The sequence below is a fragment of the Stylophora pistillata genome, chromosome 10, assembly GCF_964205215.1.
Source record: "Stylophora pistillata chromosome 10, jaStyPist1.2, whole genome shotgun sequence".
Classification (NCBI taxonomy): Eukaryota; Metazoa; Cnidaria; class Anthozoa; order Scleractinia; family Pocilloporidae; genus Stylophora; species Stylophora pistillata.
In genome coordinates, this window is record NC_142528.1 from 13,775,024 (window position 1) to 13,796,831 (window position 21,808).

A 21,808-nucleotide genomic window follows, 5' to 3' on the forward strand; every position below is an offset into this window, starting at 1 on the left:
TGGATGCAACGATATCAAGAGACCATAGTCTCTTGGACGATATTTGTTTGCATTTGGTCGTAAGGTTTGGTAATAGCATATTAAAAGCTTTTAACATGGAAAAAAATACGTCGTTTACACCACAAGAATTGATTTTTTCCAATCCTTTTTTCCCTTGTTTTAGCTCATAATTTTTTTTTATCCGGCGTTTTCAATGTTGCAAACATGGAACTGATCAACACTGATCAACAAACATGGTTCGTCAGTGCCATAGTTTTGGCGCCCCCCCTACAATAATCGCTAATCAGACGCTACTCTCAAGCGCACTTCTTGCCAAACAAAGAGAGTTAGCTGTTGCGTGTGCTTCATATTATATTCATTCTGTGAATGATATTCGTCAGTCTGTAGAACTGCAATAGCTGAGGAGTCGCGCTTTTTTGATGCTCTTGTGTGATTTTGACCTCCTCGATCCCAGCAGTGACTAGATGCGAGTATCAAGACATTTTCACACAGAAAAAAGATAAGAAGAAATAGCAATATCAATTGAGAGCTTGAAATCGGAGAAGAAATTAGGGGAAATGTATCGTTGACAAAGCAGAGAATTCATTTTAATTTTTCTTTTTTTGGAAGGGGGGGGAGGGAGAGAGGGGGTGTGGTATTCTAATGCAAAAATGCACTAGGATTAGGCCCTTATCGATTGTGCTAGTAAACGTAACATATTATGCTACTAGCAGTGCCCGATTTTTTCTAAATTATGCCTAAAATTATGCTCGTTTTTGAACATTGTGCTACTTAATACTTTTTCTTAATGATTATGTATGCTTAAGAATAAAAAACACAAAACTGGTCCAAAATCGAAATTATATGTATTCATGTCATTTATTGTTAATAAAGCGACATATTTTCTTAATCTAGAGTTACACACTTGCTCTGATAAGACACAACTAGACACTACACTTCATTCCAGACTAGAAGCTATGTTAGCGGAACTGGGACCGAAGCAATCTTTACTTCCGGTGTGCTCCTCAATCTTTACTTCCGGTGTGCTCAGTCCTCTTCATGGCCAACGACGCAGTATTGCGGTAACCTTACTCCCCTCCCCCAGGCGAATGAAAATGGACTGAAACATGGACAGAACAAATCATGACTCTGGTAATGTTCCCTTCCCTGAAAACTAAAAATATGCCGATTACGCTGGCAGTGCTACTTTTAAAAAAAAGAGCACAAATTATGTTCGTTTTTCCAAATTATACCAAAACTTATGCTAGCACAATCGATAAGGGCCTAACTAGGATACATGTGGCTACAATACGCCACGAAAACAAACCGCGGCGACAATTCACTTTGTGTGACGATGAGGATTTTGTTGAAAATCTTGTCTCCGTAGCAGAATTTTGTATACGCAACAGATCGCATAGACTCAGTCTGGCTTGAATATTTACCATGATTTCAGTAATACTTAGTCGCGGCGACTTGATATATATGTAAAGCTATTTGTCGGAGATAACTAATTGCCTGAGGCCTTGAAGGTTCGTCCTTATAGCGATTTGTAAGTCACGCAATGACAGACTGGAGAAACTTTTATTTCATTAAAGAAGCTTGGTACAATGGAACAAAATAAAATTAATACGTTTCCACATAAGCTTCAGAGTGTTTTCCTGTTTTTGTTTCCTTCTTTCACAATCATTTGCTCCTAATATGACCGCGCTATTTTGAATATTTTAAACTGTCATAAAAATTAGACCATGTTGTCTCCTTTGTGTACGAAAATGTCATGGGAACATTTTACCTAAACAATATCAGCCTCTTGCAATCACGCGAAGTAGAATTGTGTTGTAAAAAATATTTGACTTGTCATCATGATATGTTAATGTCCTGACTTCCTTCACACTTCACTTCTTTCACTCTTCTCTGATCAGATAGAAGCCCTTTGCTCCTCAATTTCGCTTCACCAATGGTTCGTCGCTTCAATAAAAATTTACAAATAACCTCTTTAAACTGAAGACCAGGCCATACTATTTTCTTGAAATAATTTAAGCTTTGATCGATAGACACAAAACTATATACATATCTTGCTAGTAAAATGTTTTGGAGATGAATATAGCTCCTCGTGCTCTCGGTAAAAATTCTCTTGCACCGCTTGTTAATTCTCACTGTGCACTCACCACGACATCTTCGTATTTAGGCGGTGGACAATAAAACAAAGAACTGTATGAAGGTGGGGGCATTTCCACACTATACGAGTCTTGATCGCTTGTCGTAGTTTGATTTGTGCTTCCGCGAACCAGTGTTCCATCGTAGGGAGAGGAAATAATTCTTATGGCGCTATTCGAGTTTGGAAGCATCCAGTCCTCAATTCGGCGATCTTGTAGTCCATTAGAAAATTCCTCCACAACAGTTGTGGTAGAAATTGCTCCTTGATTACTAGTGTTACTGTCGAACTCGCTGTTTCGTCGGTACGTTCCAGATTCGACACTGTTTTGTTTACTTTTCAAACAGCTGAAGAGGCGCTTACGAAAAAAGCACGCCATAATCACTAATGCAGCCAACAGCAAGCCAATAGGTACGGGCCAAATAGAGTTAAAAATCGGAGACAGCCGCATAAAGCTTCGATCGCACTGTTTGTGGTTTTGTGAGTAACCCAAACCTCCTCTAACGCCGCCAATAAGCGAAAAAGGAAGAGGAACAACTTAACCAAAGATTCGTGGAAATTCTGACGATTATTTCAAAGATCCAACTGAACTTAATGCGATCTTCCTGTTTTGGTGATCTGTAAAAGGAACAGTATTGACCCTGTTTAAACAACAACGGATATTTCTTATTTTGGGGCTAATTGCTACATTTATATTTCTTTAATCATAATAGATGACGACAACTGGTTCTTAGAATATCTTCGGGTGCGTCCAAATACACCAGCTGTGTCAGCCCACGTGTTTGTCTATTTATAAGCCATTTTTGCAACCAGCCAAAATTAATGTCACATAAGTTTTATCAAGCTAAAAGTATTGTGTATCTGCCCATTATCCAGGAGCTCCCTAAATTTTCTTTCCTCGCATTAGTTCAGTATGGATCCAATTTGTTCTGATTCGCACCAGTTAGTTCAGTGATAATAAAAACAAAAAAATTAATTTGACAACTGACTGACACTGCAATATCACGCGTCGAGGTGTATTGTAGCGGCACAGCCCCCACTTAAAATCAAAATAGTCAATTTAGCGGCTACCACGAGGGTTTGAAACCCCGAACCAGATATAAGAAGCATTTTAAATCAGTCTTGTTTGTAAAGGACACGGGTAATTCTTTTTTGAATGTATAACTTCCTTGTTTTCGTGTTCTTCGCAAATGGTCCATGAATAACTTGAACTTACAAGCACCATCTGCTAGCTCTATTCACGGATAAGGAAATAAAAATTTTTAAATAGTCGCACTTAACACAATATTTTTGTTTCGCAAACTTTCAATAAATTAAGAATTCTGACCTACATCTGCTTTGCTCCGATAAACATTAATGTTCCGAGCGACATAATAAAACCAGTCCACAATAAACTAATCATGTAGGAATTGCTATCTGGGTTTACAATCAACACTTCTAATCTCATGAGCATTTCTCCGATCTCAGTGAATTTTTCCTTCGGTAGCTTCCTCATTGGTTTTTTTGTCGCTGTTGTTGTTGAATTTGAAGGAGTTAATAACTATAAATGCGAGGAATAGAAGAATGAATGCCAAATTTTGTCACAGGTATGCAAATATTTCCGCACCCCATAGCTCGAGGCGCTATTTAATTTTCCGATTTTCGACCGTTTTACTATTAGGTGATCTGTGATCTTGGAGTACCCCGGTCTGCTCCCGACGTAACTTAGTAACCCCCCAGATAGTTACTACCTGTGAGGAAGTTTCGAAACCCGTCGAAGCCTGAATTTCCTCAGGCCTCTTTTTTGTAACCGCTCTTTAAAATTGCAGTTCATTGCTTTACTTGGTCTGCTCTTTGTATTATTCATCACCCAACCAAAGTCAAGCATCCGAAATCACCGCGGCGAAGAAAAACACTTGTGCCATAAGAGTACGTCACTCCTGTAATTGCGTCACGGAAGGAAACCGGAAAGAGGCATTCGCTCACCATCAGTCACAACTGACTGGTTTGAGCTGCCCATGCATAAGGAGAATTGTGTTATTAATCAAGGTGCAGTTGTCAAAAGGAGAGATAATGCTGTCCAAAGAAAAAAAACGAACTGCATAATCCACGGGATACAAACTTATCAAGTCGACAGCGTTATCCATCCTTCAAACAACCGGAGCCAGAACTTCTTAACAGTGTATCCACTTTCCTAGGCGGCGGAGTAAAGAGGCCGGAGAGGCTGTAGAGGCTGTAGAGGCTGTAGAGGCTGTAGAGGCTGTAGAGGCTGTAGAGGCTGTAGGGGCTGGAGAGGCTGGAGAGGCTGTAGAGGCTGTAGTTCATAAGAAACCAACCTAAAAACCGAGTGGGGGAATACCGTTCTTCAAAATGGATCTCCCACAATGGCCACCGATGTAATGCGTATCGGAAAAATTTTGATTAGCAAACTTAACAGATAGATTGCGAAGCAACCAATAAGTATAGAGAAAAATCCCTACACGGTTTTGAAGACCAACTCCTCAGGGTTGAAATTGTGCAGAAGCTCTATATTTACGGTCAGATTTGATACGTAATTGATTCACTCAAAAAAACATCATCCATTGCGGTTTGTCGCAGCCCATTCAGTTTACGATTAGATCGAGCGAAAACGAAATAATTTTTGCCGAATAGTGTATCTCATAAACTTTCCACTGATATCTAGTTTATGATGGTTATGCTTCAAATAGCTTATTGAAATTTTTCTTCGCGAAGGACACTCGCGAAAGTCTACCGTATCCGAATGCGTTGTCACAAATCGATTATGGACTTTTTGGACATTGCGCGTGTCAACGGACTGTGTAGAGGAATTTTAGGAAATTCAAGAAAAGATGTGCGTTTTGCTTGGTGTGAGATGAACCCCTCATTTTTTCAAGGCAGTACGCCGCCACTGCACCTTCTACTAATGAATCATTAAAAGAAAAAAAGATAAGCTGGGAAGACTCTCATCTTAAAGGTCTCTTTGCACATTTTCAAAAGGCTCGTTGACCAGTTCCCAGTATAAGAGCCCTTAGTAAGGACCTAAGACCGGAATCTGCGAGTGAATGTTTTTGGGGCGAGAAAAATGGAAGATTTCGAAAATACATTTCTTGAGTTTCTGAAGTATGTTTAAGTACTCGACGGGTTGGTACGTCTTATTGACGGTCATATTGGTCGTGGGAAACACAAAAAACTAAAAGGACATATTGGTAGTATGCAGCACAAGCGTCTTTTAGGGAAACTTTACGCGTGTGGCGTTTAACACAAGCCACTGAGAAATCGTTTAGCAAGCCGTCATGTTTGATTGTTGGTTTTTAGTTTGCCAAGGGAAGGGGTTTACAGAATGAATCTCTTGGAAATCCTCCGCTACAGTATGTATTTAAACTTACATTGCTTTCAATAACAGATTAATGTGTTAAGCCCATCTCAGTAGAAGTTCCTTCTAAGAAGCTGTCCTAGGGTGGCAAATAATATCAGAATTAGGTAGATGACTGTGAACCATTTCAGTTTGATGCAAATTATCAGGGTCAAATTACTGCAAACGAGCACGGATGTGCTAGCTTCAATGAACAGTTTGCAGTATGCATAATCCAGTGAGTAATCTGACCACAACCGTGTTTAGTAACTGCAGCAAAAAAAAAAAAAAACTTTTTTTTTTCAAGCGAGTAGAATTAGAAAAAAAACTATAAAATTTTCGCTCAGCTCCATACTTTTGACAAGCCAAGCAGTGGTTCCAAAGGCAATCTGTTTTTGTCATTTCTTTTCTTTAACCGACAACTGTATGGAGAATGAGGTAGGTGGTTGTCAGGAAATCTTACCAAACAAGGGCCTCTCACCTTAATGTTTCAATTCATCGTGTAGAGTAATATTCAAATATTCGCTCATCGGTATGACATGGCGCCTCACCTTTAGGAAGTCAAGTCACGCTAACTGGGCTGTCATTTAGTACTACCCCCTTAGCAGGCTCAAGGGTCAGCGGAAACAAGCGAAAAAGCTGGCAAGCAGAAAACGGCGGAAGTCGGGCAAAGATGGACCTGAGAAGACGCAACTGTTTCATTGGCAACCACGACTACGATTTGTCGACCGATTGCTCTTCTACTTGTCCCCTGGAACAACACAGCGGTCAAACGTTTGCGCATGTGCCTATTTTGTGATGGCTAGGGGCTTTGAGGCCGTCAGAAACAAATTGTCTTACAGGACTTATAAACAATTACACAAGGTCGTGAGTCACAGCGTTTAAAGACTATTCAACTTTTTTGATAAAAGCTGAGGAAAAAATGATAAATCAACAGGACAGCCGTAATCTTAATTCAAAATAAGCTTTGTACTCGAAACGTATCGAATTTTCATTTTCCCTACCTTTGTTTCCTTTTACAGACTTCTAAGAACGTTTGCGTGACAGCAGTTGAATCTAAGTTTATAGTCTGAAATTTTTCGCGGGAAATAGGTGCATGCCCAACGTTCAATCGCTGTCTTCCCGACACTTGTTCGGGTCCGAACCCGCAGTGGGAAAGATATCACGCCCCCAAGTGAGACTGGACTTGTGATGGGACCACCCTACTGAGGACATTTTGTTGCGTTAGTATTATGGGATATAAGAACATGTGCTCTTCGCTTGAAGGTAGTAGTTTTTCGTTGGATTAAAAGGGTGATTTAAACCGTTGTCGAAAGTTGAAGTTATTAAGTAGTCTGAACAAAACAACATAAAGATATGAATTTCGCTCCAAAGCTTTACGTAATTCTACAACCCACAATTAAGGACACAATTATGAACTCTAGAGATCTTGTTAAAATTCATGAATCATAATTTATTTGTAAAATTCGTTCTGTACAATTCTATGTTACTTAATTCAAATTGACGTTTCTGATGCAATTTATTTACTGTTAATGTCTGACTTTCAATTTTTTTCTCCACTCAATTTATAACGCGTATAAAATTTACCATATATCTGGTGTATCGACATAATATTCACTTAGACGGACCATTTGATTGCATTAAAATTCCACTTGGAAAAAGCAATGAACGCATGTTGAACAAAAGTGGAATTTTGAGACATTAACTGGAGACAGTTTTATGAAATCCTACACCAAAGCTAAATCAGGCCCCTTGCTCAAAATAGAAACGAGCAGGTACTGGGCCAAGCAATGGATGCTTCTTTGATTAATTGATGAATTATTTTTTACGATAGAAATTTTCAGGCCGTTTATAAAATTATGAGAACCACGAAGTTCAAATGCTTGTTAACTTGTTGTGTTATTTTAGAAATTGTTCCATGTTCCATGGGACAAAAACTATCACAAAATATATCCTCGCCGCGAGGAACTCTGGGAATGGGTGACCAAACACCAGTGATATCACTTGATATGTTAAATTTGACTGACAACAATGACTTACAAAATGCCTTTGGTTTGCTTTTGAACTCCTTGGTTTGTGCTTAATCAATAAAACCGCCATTCTTTCGTTACGTAGATTAATCATAAAATTTCCATAAATTTCGTAACATTGCTGCTATATAATTTACTGTACGAATGATATATTGGGATACGAATGAAAAACTGTTGTGTCTAGGATAAAAACATCGTAAATTGAAACAATGAATTTTCCTAGTAAGTTACTACAAGATTAAGTGCCAGGTTAACAAAGGAGGCTTGCAAAATGCGAGCGGTTTCTATCTTGCATAGGAGAATCCCGGATGGGAAATTGTTTCGATGATTTTGGGGCAAATCCATCCATAGTCCTAATACCTGGTTATATAGTAACCTTGAATACATGTAACTAATCTTCTTGGAAACTTCTAAGGTTTGACTACAATATCTATTCAGTAAACATGTAGGAAAATGATACCAAAGTCTTACACTATAACGCTTTAATTATCCTCTCTAAGAAGCGAGCGAGAATTGTCCTATATAAACCACGCTTTAAAACTTATGTCTGAACGTGAGACGTCACTATTACACGTGTAAAATCATTTGTCTGTACGAATGGCGTAACGAACACGGTGCCAGCTGGAAAAACCTCCGTGCTTTTAGCCGATCATAGAAAAAGTGACACCAATGTATGGTTATACAATAAAACACTAACACATATAAATGCAGATTTGAAACAAATCATGCGAATCGAAAGAGTTTGCTAAAATGCATAGTGCCTCTGACTGAAAGGTCGCGTGAAAAATATATACAACTTCACAGAGGGAGATATATATCCAAGATTTATCACAGTGTCTAACAACAATTGCTGACCACTCATTTAGGTTCAATTGTCTTTCGAATTAAGAAAAATTATCGAAATTTTAGAGTGTGATATGTAAGAAAATAATCTAGTTTAGCCGACTTATTTGTTTCTTTTGCCGATTATGAAAAACACATCCCGAAGTTCAAAAACCGGTTGTTTTTTGTACACATTACAGGGGTACCAAACTATACACCTATCTACGAAGACTTTTCAAGAAATTATTCTTAAGCACCAAAACCGCGGAGCCTCTAGAACTACCACACAAAGCTTTCATTTGAATGCCCACACAGCAGAGTTTCGGCATACACGGACTCAAAAGTTGTTTTCATTTGTGACTAGCAAGCTTAAAAAGGTTTAAAGCTAAAAACGGAAAAAAATATTCATTTACTTTGAACAATATACTTTTAAAGGTAAATTTCTACATTCATAGATTCTTTAAAAACCGTGTTTGAAGTTATATTTTGTTTGAAAAACTGACCCTTCAAGCCCTTTAGGGTTATTTCACGGTTAAAGGGATTGTTTTCATATAGAAATAATGCTGCTATTAGAAAGTTGCATCATATCAAGCGACCCAAACCAACAGAAAAACCTAATAATCGTGCTACTGACAAAGTGATAAAGTAACATTAAATAAACAAAAAACAGTTTATGCAACAACACTGTACCACACCAAGCGACCCCAACCTACAAATAAACTTGATACCCGAACGGTAAAATAATAAAATAGCATGTAGGCATTCAACGAAAATGGCAGATTTAAGCAACGTAACTGCTTACCATTAACTACTGGTTACATTAACTACTGCACTTGCGTATAAAATGGAAATGGTAGTCCTGAAATGGTGCACCACTTGGCAGGAGTACTGTGCTACAATTAACATTGGCATTTTGCGTTTTCACCAGACGAAAATGAAACGTACTCTGGAAATAGTAAGCAAAAGGAAGCTTCCATCTGTGACTCGTTGTCCATGTGTCCTATGGAAGCAAATAACAGTGGACAATGATGTGAAATTATAGGCAGACAGAGGTCGAAATTTTCCTTAACTTCCACTGCGGGAAAGGAGATTTGACGAGCATCAAGTTAGACTTTGGGTCGAAGAGTCGGAATTCTAAGGCAAACAATTTACTCTTCCACTGTTTCTTTCAACAAAAGACAAAAAATGTGTTGAAATATTTGTTTCTCTTGGTTTGGCCCTAGAGTAACGTGGGCTGCACAACAGACGTAGGTTTTTGCGTTTTTCAGTCGAACGGAGGCAAGTGCGAGGCGAGTACATAACGCGCCCTTCCCTCGCGGGAAACTGACGATTCGCGTTCGATTCGCGTTTGCCTCTATTCGCCTAAAAACGCAAAAAAATTACATGTGTTCTACTGGCTTAGGGTAAGATAAAGCCCCTCGAAAAGTCATCCTCAGTATATTCTTTCAAACATGAAAAGAAAACTGGCATAACAAGTCCAAATTTAATACTGGAGCAGCACAAACCACCTAACAAATAACTGGTCCCAGGAGTGCACAAGACTCTATGGGAACAGTGAGTAAAACCTTGCAAAATGCTAGGGGAACCTAAAAAGGAAAATAAAACAAATTTTTGTGTGAACTTGTGAATAAGTAGCCATCTTACCTGATTCCTTTCAGTATCAAGTATTGGGGGATTCGTGCTATCTTTGCAGCCATCTGTTTGATTGCAATGCATGTTACACAACAACACCAACGAAGTTTCAGAGGAGCTGTGAACAACGTAACAGCAACGAATCAGACTCTGTTACAAAATTGGTAGGTCATTATAGAACCACACGAAAAATATCCCCAGAGGCCCATTTTTTCTCTTATTCCAAAACCAATTTGGTTTGGTATACCATAGGTTTGTCACTGTGCACCTCAAGCAGATGGAGCTGACTAAGCTTGAAAGACACTACAACTTGAAAGATTTTGTTTGTTACGTTCAGTACTTACTTGATCTCAAGAGTTATAGGTTGGGGCCGTAAATTGGGGCTGAATGGAATGTAATATGAAGAATTCTGAGAACTAAAAACAAAGAGCTAAGTCAAATCAGAGGAAAACTTCACAAGCTCTCTTAAAATGTCACGTGGCAAAATCAAGACAAGAGACAAATTCACGTGCTTTGCACGTAAGCACCAACCTGTTCTCGTTCTTGATGGCGTAATTTCGCTCTAAAAGTCGAACTTCTGGATCACGCAACTGAACAGTGGACGAACCTACGAGTTTAGGTTAAAACAATGAAACTTCTAAGAATTACAACATTAATCATTCTTCCTGTTGAAAAAATAAAACGGTGAAAACTCAAACAAGTGTCTCTGCGCACTGCGGTTTTTTAGGCACTGTATGACGGCGATTCTTGAAGTATGAGTAACGAACACTACTTAAGAGCGTGTCTCTGTAATTTCCGACCACTCGAAATTCGTTCAAAAATAAATCTTGCCTTAAATTTTGTATGTGGACAAGGAAACCATTGTCTATCATCAGAACAATAGTGGTTTCCCTCGGATTCTAAAAGTTTTTTTATTTTTAGACAATTTTCCGCACATAGGTCGAATCGTGAAATTGACATCATTTGTGTACACAAAATGAGCAATCTTTATTAGGATCGCACGCTGTCAAAAATGATTCAATACGAGAGATATTCTGGAATACAACAGTTTAATACATCAACTTTCCAAGTGTGATCACAAAGGTAGAGTATCTTAATAAATGTAAACACTGTCGTCGCGTCAAATATGCCACTACCTGACTAAGCCGAAAAGTGGTACTTTTTAAATTGCGATTTCTCCGTACTGGGACAAAACTAGATATCAGGAGTTGCACACACTTAACAACCGTGCATGAGAGCACCATATTCCGTAGAAATATCCATGGCTATTATCGCAGGAAAAAAATAAAGCGAAAAGGAAATGTGAGATTTTTACATACCTGTACAGCACTGCTTTCGGAAATTTGCATTCGTAATTATCCACGATGAATCACAAAATAATCGCAAATGAACAACTCAGGGAGACTATAGAATGTCTGTAAGTCAGGTTTTATTGTCCAAAGATCCAAGGATTCCAAGGATTTCTTTCCGGGTGCGAGTCTGTAGGGATTTAGGTCATTCATTCTGAGTGACGATTCAGCGGCACCGGGTATTTGTATTCTAGCACTGTAATCCTGTCCATCTTCCAACTTTAAAGCCATGCTGAGAACAATATCCCCTAAAATACACAGCTCCATCCGAATTCAAGTTGTACACTGTTCCAAATTTGCCGGTCATTTGCAAGAAACCGAGTGACATTCATCGTCACGTTTTTCTCTTGGACTGTTAAACAACCCTGTGGCCTCGATTGCATGAGAATTTAGACAGCTGCAGGCCGGGGGAGGCAGTCATTGGAGACAACCACATTCTGTGACCAGTTCTTCTATCTTTACAGCAAAGTCTTGTTTTCTGTCCTTCGATGTGTAAGGTATCTCATAATGATCAAGAATTTCCTTGAGAATTGTATTATTCAGTTTCAGGAGTTTTAACTCAGTAGCATATTCACAAACATTGAAAGTGTCATAGGTAATAGGGTGTTTCAAACCAGTGTGCGGATGGATAGAGTTTAGAAGCTCTACTTCATCTTCAAATTGTTTCCATTCAACTCCTGCTGCCTCCTCTTCTTCTGAGGGTGTTGAATGTTTTGGAGTGGACGCCAGCCTGGAGAAGAAGCTTTCTATCTGGCTTTCTTTTAGCCATTCCTTCCTTGAGAAAAGTCTCTTCCCTTCCTCGTTTCTTGCACGTAGCATATCTTCTGCAACTTCTTTTGGAGTCAGTTTGTTACCAGTCGCTATCTTGAAGTCAAACTCTGTTGTTAGATAGGCCTTTACATGCTCTGCTAACGGACATTCCCTCAACTTGTTACCAACGCCCATCCTTCACACAATTCTGAACAACTGCCAAACAGTCGGTCCTCTTGCTTTCATGTGTCTTTCTTTGTCTTCAAATTGGTGGTGGTAGAAAACTGCTTAGCTCAGTTGAATGGAAAGAATTTGAAGATGAAGTAGAGCTTCTAAACTCTATCCATGCGCACATTGGTTTGAAACACCCCATTATCTATGACACTTTCAATGTTTGTGAATATGCTACTGAGCTAAAACTCCTGAAACTGAATAATACAATTCTCAAGGAAATCCTTGAAGGACAGAATTTGAATTCATCGAAGGACAGAAAACAAGACTTTGTTGCAAAGATAGAAGAACTGGTCACAGAATGTGGTTGTCTCCAAAGACTGCCTCCCCCCCCCCCCCGGACTGCAGCTGTCTAGATTCTCATGCAATCGAGGCCACAGGGTTGTTTATCCACGAGAAAATTGTGACGATGACTGTCACTCGATTTCTTACAAATGACCTGTAAATTTGGAACAGTGTACAACTTGAATTCGGATGGAGCTGTGTATTTTAGGGGATACTGTTCTCAGCATGGCTTTAAAGTTGGAAGATGGACAGGATTACTGTGCTAGAATACAAATACCCGGTACCGCTGAATCGTCACTCAGAATGAATGACCTAGGGCGCTTTCTATTCGACCCAAAATTCCAGAAAGTCTGGGTGGGGGAGTGAATGGAACAGACAATTCCCGGAATTTCATTCCGGAATTTTGGGTGTACCTTGCGAGGTTGGCCTAAAATTCCGGAAAATCGGAATAACCGGAAAACTCCTTTCCATTCAAACATTCCTTATTGGGCCCAGTTTCTCCGAGCCCGGAATCGAACTAAACATGGCGGAAGCTTGCCATGCCCAATATATTAGTGCTCGTCGTGTTTTTATGCGGCAGATGATTTAAATACATTATTGCATCATTGTTCCATCGGAGTGGCCACAGCAAACTTTCGTAAGTAGTGCGAAAATACGTATAAGCTACGTGTGACGTCTTAAAGGAATGTGATAAGTGACGAGCACACTTTCTAATTGCAAAGCAAATATTCCCGCCATTACCTGGGTTGAGTAAATGCATGTATTTTGCAGCGGGAAGGTTTACTTTTCGCATTCTTTATCGTCGTCCTCGCCTAATACATCGCTTGATTCAACTTCAGAGTCGTCAAACAACTCCAAAGCAAGTAAAAGAGACAGAGTCTGCCATATTTTTTTTCCCATTTGTTTATTTTGTCCTAACTTGAAACATGTTGGCCTGGGACGACTTGGTGCAACCAACCGGAAAATACTGTTCCATTCGTCACATGAAATACCCGGAATTTCAAACCATAATTTTTGGTCGAATGGAGAGCGCCCCTAAATTCCTACAGACTCGCACCCGGAAAGAAATCCTTGGACCTTCAGACAATAAAACCTGACTTACAGACATTCTACAGTCTAAGTAAGTGCACTGAGCTGTTCATTTGCGATTATTTTGTGATTCATCGTGGATAATTACGATTGCAAATTAACGAAAGCAGCGCCATACAGGTATGTAAAAATCTCACATTTCCTCTTCGCTTTATTTTCTTCCTGCAATAATAGCCATGAATATTTTTACGGAATGTGGTGTTCTCATGCACGGTTGTTGAGTGTGTGTAGCTCCTGATATCTAGTTTTGTCCCATTACGGAGAAATCGCAATTTAAAAAGTACCACTTTTCGGCTTAGTCAGGTAGTGGCATATTTGACGCGACGACAGTGTTTACATTTATTAAGATACTCTACCTTTGTGATCACACTTGGAAAGTTGATGTATTAAACTGTTGTATTCCAGAATATCTCTCGTATTGAATCATTTTTGACAGCGTGCGATCCTAATAAAGATTGCTCATTTTGTGTACACAAATGATGTCAATTTCACGATTCGACCTATGTGCGGAAAATTGTTCAAAAATAAAAAAACTTTTGAAATCTGAGGAAAACCACTTTTGTTCCGATGATAGACAATGGTTTCCTTATCCACATGCAAAGTTTAAGGCAAGATTTATTTTGAACCAAGTTCGAGTGGTCGGAAATGACAGATGAATAAAGGCTGATAGTTTCTAAAGAAACTGTTTGGGGCTGCATCGGTGGGGGTAACGAAATAATTTGGATATATCAACAAAGTTGAAATGGTAAATTGGCCACCGTAACGATTACAAAAGCTGACGTTTCGAGCGTTAGCCCTTCGTCGGAGCGAATGAAATTACAGAAACACGCTCGTAGTAGTGAAAATATGGCCTGAACGGGATTTGAACCCATGACCTTTGCGCTACCGCAGTGCACATATATGTTTTTCATATATTCAATTCCTTGATTCATCACTTCACGAGTTTAATACAAACCAACATAATGACCACCTCCCAGTTGGCTTGTTAGCTCAGTTGGTAGAGCACTGCACCGGTAAAGAAGTTCTTAATATTGTTAAACGAATTCTCTTTGTCGACACGTTAGGAAATGCATAGAGAACAGTATGGGGAAAATGGAAAACTGGAGCTAGGTTGCAAGGGGGGAAAAAGATCCTCGAAAACTTCCCTCGATTGCAAAAAAACATTTGAATAATATATTTCGGATCACTCACAGTTTCTGGGAAACCACTCCATTTTCTATCGTCACGATTTATAAGTCACTCGATAAACGATTTAAAGCGAGACTCGTTTGTTTGTGAATAGAAACGAGACTCGTTTAAAGAAACGAGACTCGTTTGTAGAAACGAGACTCGTTTAACGAAACGAGACTCGTTTTACGAAACGAGGCTCGTTTTACGAAACGAGGCTCGTTTGGCAATTTTTGGCTTTTGGCGCATGCGCCGATGTATAGTAGAGTGTTTTAGGCAGGCCTCGGATTAAGGTTAGGGTTAGCGCTGAGATATTCGGGCAATACGTTATGGTAAGTTCTATTTTCTTTGTCTTGGGATGGTAAAGTGCAGGGAAGGCCTTGACCAATATTATTATATAGCTGGTAGCAAAAATTTCAGTACATAAAAAAAGTACTGAATATTTGTGTCGAATACAAATCGTCAATCTCACCAAATAAGCTTACAACGATACACTTAGACTGCTTATAATTCTCTCATTATCCAGGTCCTGAATCCTTGCCACGCCAGTCTCATAAGGGCTTCATACACGAGTAAGTCTCTTTAGAACTTCTGCAATAGAACCCCCTGCTATCACATCACACTCTACACACAGTTCTCGCGAGCCAGCATCCTGGAAGCGCTTGCCAGTGATGGACAACATGGTGCATGCTGTGTGGAATACTTCCATTTTCATAACCATATCTTTAAATTTCGCGCTTTGTTTCCATTGTCCCTCGCTTGCCTTTGTATACAGTGTTAAGTCAAAGACGAAGACGATGCTCTTTAAGTTGAGCGTGTTCTTTACCTTGAGAGACTGCACTAGAACCTTCTGAACGGTAGCCATGTCCGTAGCAGGTACATCGATACTCGGGAGATACCTGTTGACAGCCAGGAGACAGTTGAACCTCAGTAAGGACAGAAATGTTAAATCCATTCTAGCCACTGGCTTTTTGGTTCCCGCGCCAGAAAGGGTCTCCTCCAATCTCTCTATATTATCCCACGGGAGTGTTGCGTTGATATATGGCTTGATAGTTTCAAGCAAAGGAACGATTCTCATGCCCCCATCGGTGTGGTATCTGGATAAGTTGAACATTGTTCGGCATACAGTAACAGTATTTGCTTGGGTGGTTTTTGTAATCCTGCCGTACCTCCTTAAATAGTGTCCTGGCCAAAAGAGGTAACAAGGCGCCGGACGCAATCTGAATATTCTCCTGAGATGTGTGTGTTGCCAGTTAGGAGAGTATAGAAACGCATCTAGTTCTTCTGAAAGTTTGACTGCACTATCACACAGCTCGGTAGATTTCGGAGGCCATGACATCTTACTAATATTTGGGTGAAGTGCATCGCAGAAGTACAGGCCAGCTTAAGCTTGCTGAATTTCCTTGATTTGAGATGTAGAGATGTTGGGGTAGAACGAAAAGCTTTCTATTATCCAAGAGCGGGTAAGACGTCAGCTTCTCCCAGGTCAAACAGCTGATAAGCCTTGGATTTTGCAATACATGTGATCGAAGAAACTCAAAGATTTGTGGTGGCAAAATAACTTGTTCATATTCGATCACCAGCTTTCGAATATTTGTAAGTATGTAAGCTAATTAGCAGAAAATAATACTTACTATTTATTTTGTTTTCTTTTTTAATAACTGAAGCTTTGACTTTTAGAAGCCTAATCGCTCTAGATTTTGGGCAAAGTGCGCCAAAAAACGTGGAGGTTGTACAAGAACTTCAACGCACCTACCAGGCAGCGATGCCGCCATCTTGGAAATTATTCATGATGCCTTTCGAGATTCACTATGTTTTGATTTAGTTTTCTTTCAAATAAAATCGTAAAAGTGTGGCTTTGAGCCGGATATAATTTTGAAATAATATATTATGTTAAAGATACTGATTTAGGTAACACTCTCATTTTCGCCCCCTCCCCCCCCCCCCCCGAGTGGTGATGAGAACCTACTTTGGCCCATGGACTATTTCTGTTGCTGAACAACACGCGTGCTCTGGTATATTTCCATCGAAGTATTTCACATTGAACATGATTCAGTTTGCTAAATCAAGTTATCCTTTTTTTTTAAAGATGAAAGAGAATTACGGAAATTTCACATGGTGCAATTTTTTAAGCTGATTTTGTTTAAATATTTTGATTTTGCTTCAATAATAAAATTAATTAAAAATGGCATTGCTTTCGTTCTGTAACAACTTTGAGCTCAACTCGTATCCTTTGGAAATTGCCTTTAGTCAGTATAACGATATTCATCTTACAACTAGAGTTTTCAAAACCTCGGATGATAGTTATGAGTTTCAGTTTTTGGACAAGATTCAGCTCTCAGCATTGGGTATTCATCATTTAACCATGTATCACACACACTGGAGGCACTTGGATTCATTTTCTTGTGCAACAGGCACAGTCGCAGTGGCCATGGTATCAAGCAAGTCAGGAGTTATTTTTTTTTTCATTTCTTTAATAAGCTGCGCCATGTGAAATCTTGAAGGGTTGTCTCTTCAAAATCTTAAAACTATAGACTTTCTGAGTTTGGAGAATGTGGCTATAAGAAAAACATAATCGTGTTGCTTTCATTCCACACATCCAATCGATCTCTTGTAGCCGTATGGCAAATTTGCGGTTTTGGGTCAATGATAATCTTATTTGTATTATAAAGAACATAAAAGATATTCTTTAAATTATAAAATAATACATTTACAAGTGCAGAGAACTTCGCACACATGTAATTTAAAGTTCTCTGCCAATTTAAGTAAAGGTATAGGCTTTTAAAGGGATAATTTAATGTATCGCAAGCTAAGATTCATATATAAATATGAAAGGAAACCCTCTGTATTAACATCTGAAGTTTCTTCTCGGATTACCCTAGACGTCGGTGCGATGGATTTTCAGAACGGTTTACTTTTAAGTGTAAGCAGATAGTGAAAGTGTAGCCTGAGAAAGGCTTTGAATTGTGACGCACCTCCTTTCTGTGTTTTCAAACACAAAAGCCTTTTTACGCGATTTTCTTTACATATCAAGAAAAACATCTCGATTTCTCCTTTGATGTTGATTACAGGATTGTAGCAAGCATGCCCGACAAAAGTTTTCTTTTTTTTTAATTTCTTATTTCATGCTATTCTGATATCTTACTTTTCTACATTTACATATCCGCTCGCTTGCACCGGCTCTACAATTTCTTATTTTCTACATTTTATTCCAAAAAAGTTAATGAAATGACTTATATCTACTTGTACATCTTTGGCAGGAATAACAGCAATCCATCGTTTCATGAAAAACATCTTCCCGTCATTGCTACATGCAGCGGCTTTGGTTGGATGTTTTCCACGCATCAAGTGGCAGTTTAGCAGTTTACAATGGAAAACTTTAATTAAGGCAAAAAAAAAAAAAAAAAAAAACTGTTAAAGCATCGATCGATCTCTTCAGAAAAACACCCTTTCTGTGTTGAGTCCATCATTTTTTTCAATAAACCAATAAAAAAAATTGAATTGCCGTATTCTGATTCTTGCTCGCAGAAAGTTAAGAAATCTCCAATTAAATCCATATATAATTAAACTATACCCGAGTTTATTGAAAGGTAGAAACCAAAGCATTTGCTACAATAATATTTCTTTTGATTGGAAATCCTTGAATCAAGGTACTACTCAAGGTAGCGTAAGCGGACCCTATCTATTCCGTATCTTTATAAATGATCTAGAGATCTACTTAGATACCCTGCTTGTGTTATTCTAGTATGCTGATGTTTCAAATATCATTGCCCTTGTTTACAAAGTTAAAAACATGTCTGAGGCATTGGTCAAACATTTCTTAGAATGCATAGAAAGGAATCGAATGTTATGTAACCGTAGCAAATGCAAGGAGCTTAGAGTCCTTGAAAGGCAATCATGAATTGTACCCTCCTGTATTCGGGATCCCTAGTTGTACTTATGTGAGCATTCTAGGTGTCACCCTTCAGAGCGACTGTAAGTTCAATACACATGTTAAATGCCTCTATGTCCTTAGACGTCTACGTAAAGAGGGGTATAAGCAGACTTTCTATTCGATTCCTTAGTACTTGCAATTTCATGTATGCCCGTATGGAGCATCAGACTCCGACCTCACCCCAGTACAATGTTTCTTAGATCATTGTTGGAAAAGGAATTTTATTACAAGAAATCACCATTTACGATCAATTTTACAGAAGCAGTAGTATTTTTAAAAAGTTTTCTAAGGCCGCCAATCACCCCTGTCGCTTTTCATTCCGCTTGTAAAGGGCTGCAGCTATAATTTACGGACGAGGTCTGGCACCCGAACAAGCATCAAAAGTAAACGTTTTAAAAATACATTCGTTAGTCGTTTAATTTTTAGACATAACTTAGATGACAATTTTAACCGTAATCAGGTGGCAAATTTAATTTTGTGGAATTATTAACCTTTTAACTCAAATTGCTTGTAACATTAGGAATGTATTTTTATGTTTTGAATCAATAAAGACCATTATTAATATTATTATTATCATTTTTATTATTATTTATCATTATTAAGCGCGCTTATTTAATTTTTGGGCTTTCAGGGTGGGCGCTTATTCGAGGATGGGCGCTTATGGTAACCCATTCTCCCCAAAGTGATACCGCTGACAAAAGCCAAGACGCCCCTGGGCTCGAGATTGAACTATCCCACGCCGAAAAAGGTCCTTGAGGTTAACAGTAAGAGAATAAAGCCTTTGTCTCAAAACGAATCAACCGCAATGTCATTCAAATTTTTACTTTGCCATCAAGGTCGTAATGTTACATCTTCGATTTACCGGCTTCGTGCACGCCTTCAGCCTTATATTTTTCTCCCTTCGATGTTTTTTTAAATTTTTAACAAGCACTCTTTTAGCAGTTGAACACCAACATAGCGCTAACTCGCCGAAAACGCTTCAAAATGGCCTGAGACGCTAGGAATCAACAAAGAACACAACAAGGTAAGTCCATCTTATTTCAAAACAAGACATTTCTTTCTCTCTTTTAAGGCAAACCGAGAACATCCCATACCATTCTTTATAAATATAAAACGTTGCGCAACACGGTAAGAGTCACGTCTGCTTTTCTAGTAGTAAGCTTGGGCTGCCTGTGCAATGGTAAGCGTGTGTCGAGAATGGCAATCGTTTTAGAAGTTGCATAACGGGAATGTAGTGGAATAGATCGCGTAAACAATCCATTTCTGTGACATGATGACACATCTATGCTTTTGAAATGATACCGGTGGCTACGTTGTGTACGAGGGAAGAGTCGAGAGCCGGGTAAGTACGTGATTAAATTAAGCTGAATTTTATAAGTTCACAGTTCAACTTACGTTACAAGTAAGCTAGTGTCACGTAGTCTTAGTACTATATCATACATGCCAAGCAAAGGTTTTGATTACCCTCCAATAGCCAAAGGGGTTTTGGGCGGAATTACGCGAAACAATTCCATGTTTGAATAAATTTGGCCCCAACGTTCCATTATTCAATAACTATTTACAATCAGGCTTGTTTACTGGAGGTTTGAGATGGATCAAAATCGAACGCAGCTCCCACAAGGACTGGGGAAATTTTTCTTTATAAAGTTCCCTGTGAAATCTGTGTCACTACGTTCCGAAAGTAAAGATGACCCACGATCTGAACTTGAAGTGAGTTCGCTTGTAAACGAGGATACGGTCTTAAAATTACTTTGATTTGGAGTCTGGCCCAGTTAAAACGCCAAATTTTTCTAGGACACGGAGAAGCTAATCAACTACTTTACCCAAGTACATCAAAAGATCGATTTTTAACTCTGTCATGTTGGTTCGTTCCGAAGATTACCTTTATCTTGGATTAAAAATTAAAACTAATGTTAATAAGTAAATGTGTAACGAGCGTGACCAAGCAACTATCATTATGCGTTGTTTGCGGTATCATTTGTCTCCAAATTTCTTACTCAATAAACAATTCAAAAAGAAAGCTCCTAACTGGGTCAAGGCCTTTTCTTGTTATTTCCATAATATTAGGTAAATCTTAGTCAGTAGGGCTTGTTTTGTCCCTGTGAAAAGGTTATTCACTTGAAAAACGATTGTGAGGGTGACACGTAATTTTTTTCAATTCTGGTTGGCTCGCTGAGAATAAGTCTGGTTGGCTCGCTGAGAATAATTCTGGTTGGCTCGCTGAGAATAAGTCTAGTTGGCTCGCTGAGAACGATTCTGGTTGACTCACTGAGATGTTTGGTATTGCTATAATAAAAAATTATTTCGGCCAACATTTCTGAAATAGGATTAGTTGTAGTGGGAGTATGTCTTTCTGTCATTAGAAAGACATACTCCCACTTGTTTTTTCTTCTTTTTTCCCCAGTACAACTGTCTAATGGCAAGTGATGGATCTTTACATTGTGACAATAAAGCTGTGAATGAATAGAGGTGGTAGGTGTGAATGATTTAAATCTTATTGTAGAATTTTAAAGTAACATACCCCACCTTTCCCCCCCCCCCCCCAAAAAAAAAAAAAATAATCAGAATACTAAATGCCAAGTTGTCAGCCCTTTCTCTTACAAGTTAGTTGATTTCTGGCACTTAATTTAATTCATAACTTCCTATTCTTTTTTTTTTTTAATTCTCTTCCTTGCCATGGTCATAATCACTGCCATTTCTGGGTTTACCTTATTTATCATTTTTGGCCAAGAGTTCCTTCTTGTCTCTTGGAGTCAAATCATCCATCTAGAAGGCTTTTTTTAGTTTAAGAGTGTTTCATCTTCCTATTACCCATGTCTGTCATCTTACACTGACTTTCACTCAAAATTCGCACCTAACTCTTTGTATTTGTTTCTCTTCCACAGTCGATGACTGGGATGGGAATTCACAGAAATACAAACCAATGTTATTTATCGTGTGTTAACTAAATCTTAAATATTAATAAAAGTCATCGAAATATACTGGCTGACTGATCCAAAATAGTTATGGTAGCATGGGAAAAAGTAGGGAGATAATAAGAACCATCTGAATTAAATT

At 38.7% G+C, this 21,808-nt stretch overlaps 1 protein-coding gene across 3 annotated transcripts in view; it reads right to left on the reverse strand.

The window, feature by feature from the left end:
* Positions 1-8,985: 8,985 nt before the first annotated feature.
* Positions 8,986-21,808, reverse strand: part of LOC111338629 (myelin regulatory factor) — a 54,752-nt gene continuing 41,929 nt past the window's right edge. For 2 of the 3 annotated variants that reach the window (XM_022945144.2, XM_022945145.2), the window contains exons 26-29: positions 10,478-10,553; positions 10,291-10,362; positions 9,959-10,064; positions 8,986-9,314 (exon numbers count right to left, since the gene is read on the reverse strand). In XM_022945144.2, coding sequence (XP_022800879.2) covers positions 9,135-9,314; positions 9,959-10,064; positions 10,291-10,362; positions 10,478-10,553 — 434 coding nt within the window. In that variant the 3' untranslated portion in view covers positions 8,986-9,134. The remainder of the gene's footprint in view (positions 9,315-9,958; positions 10,065-10,290; positions 10,363-10,477; positions 10,554-21,808) is intronic. The other variant, XM_088737080.1, reaches the window with a different exon arrangement.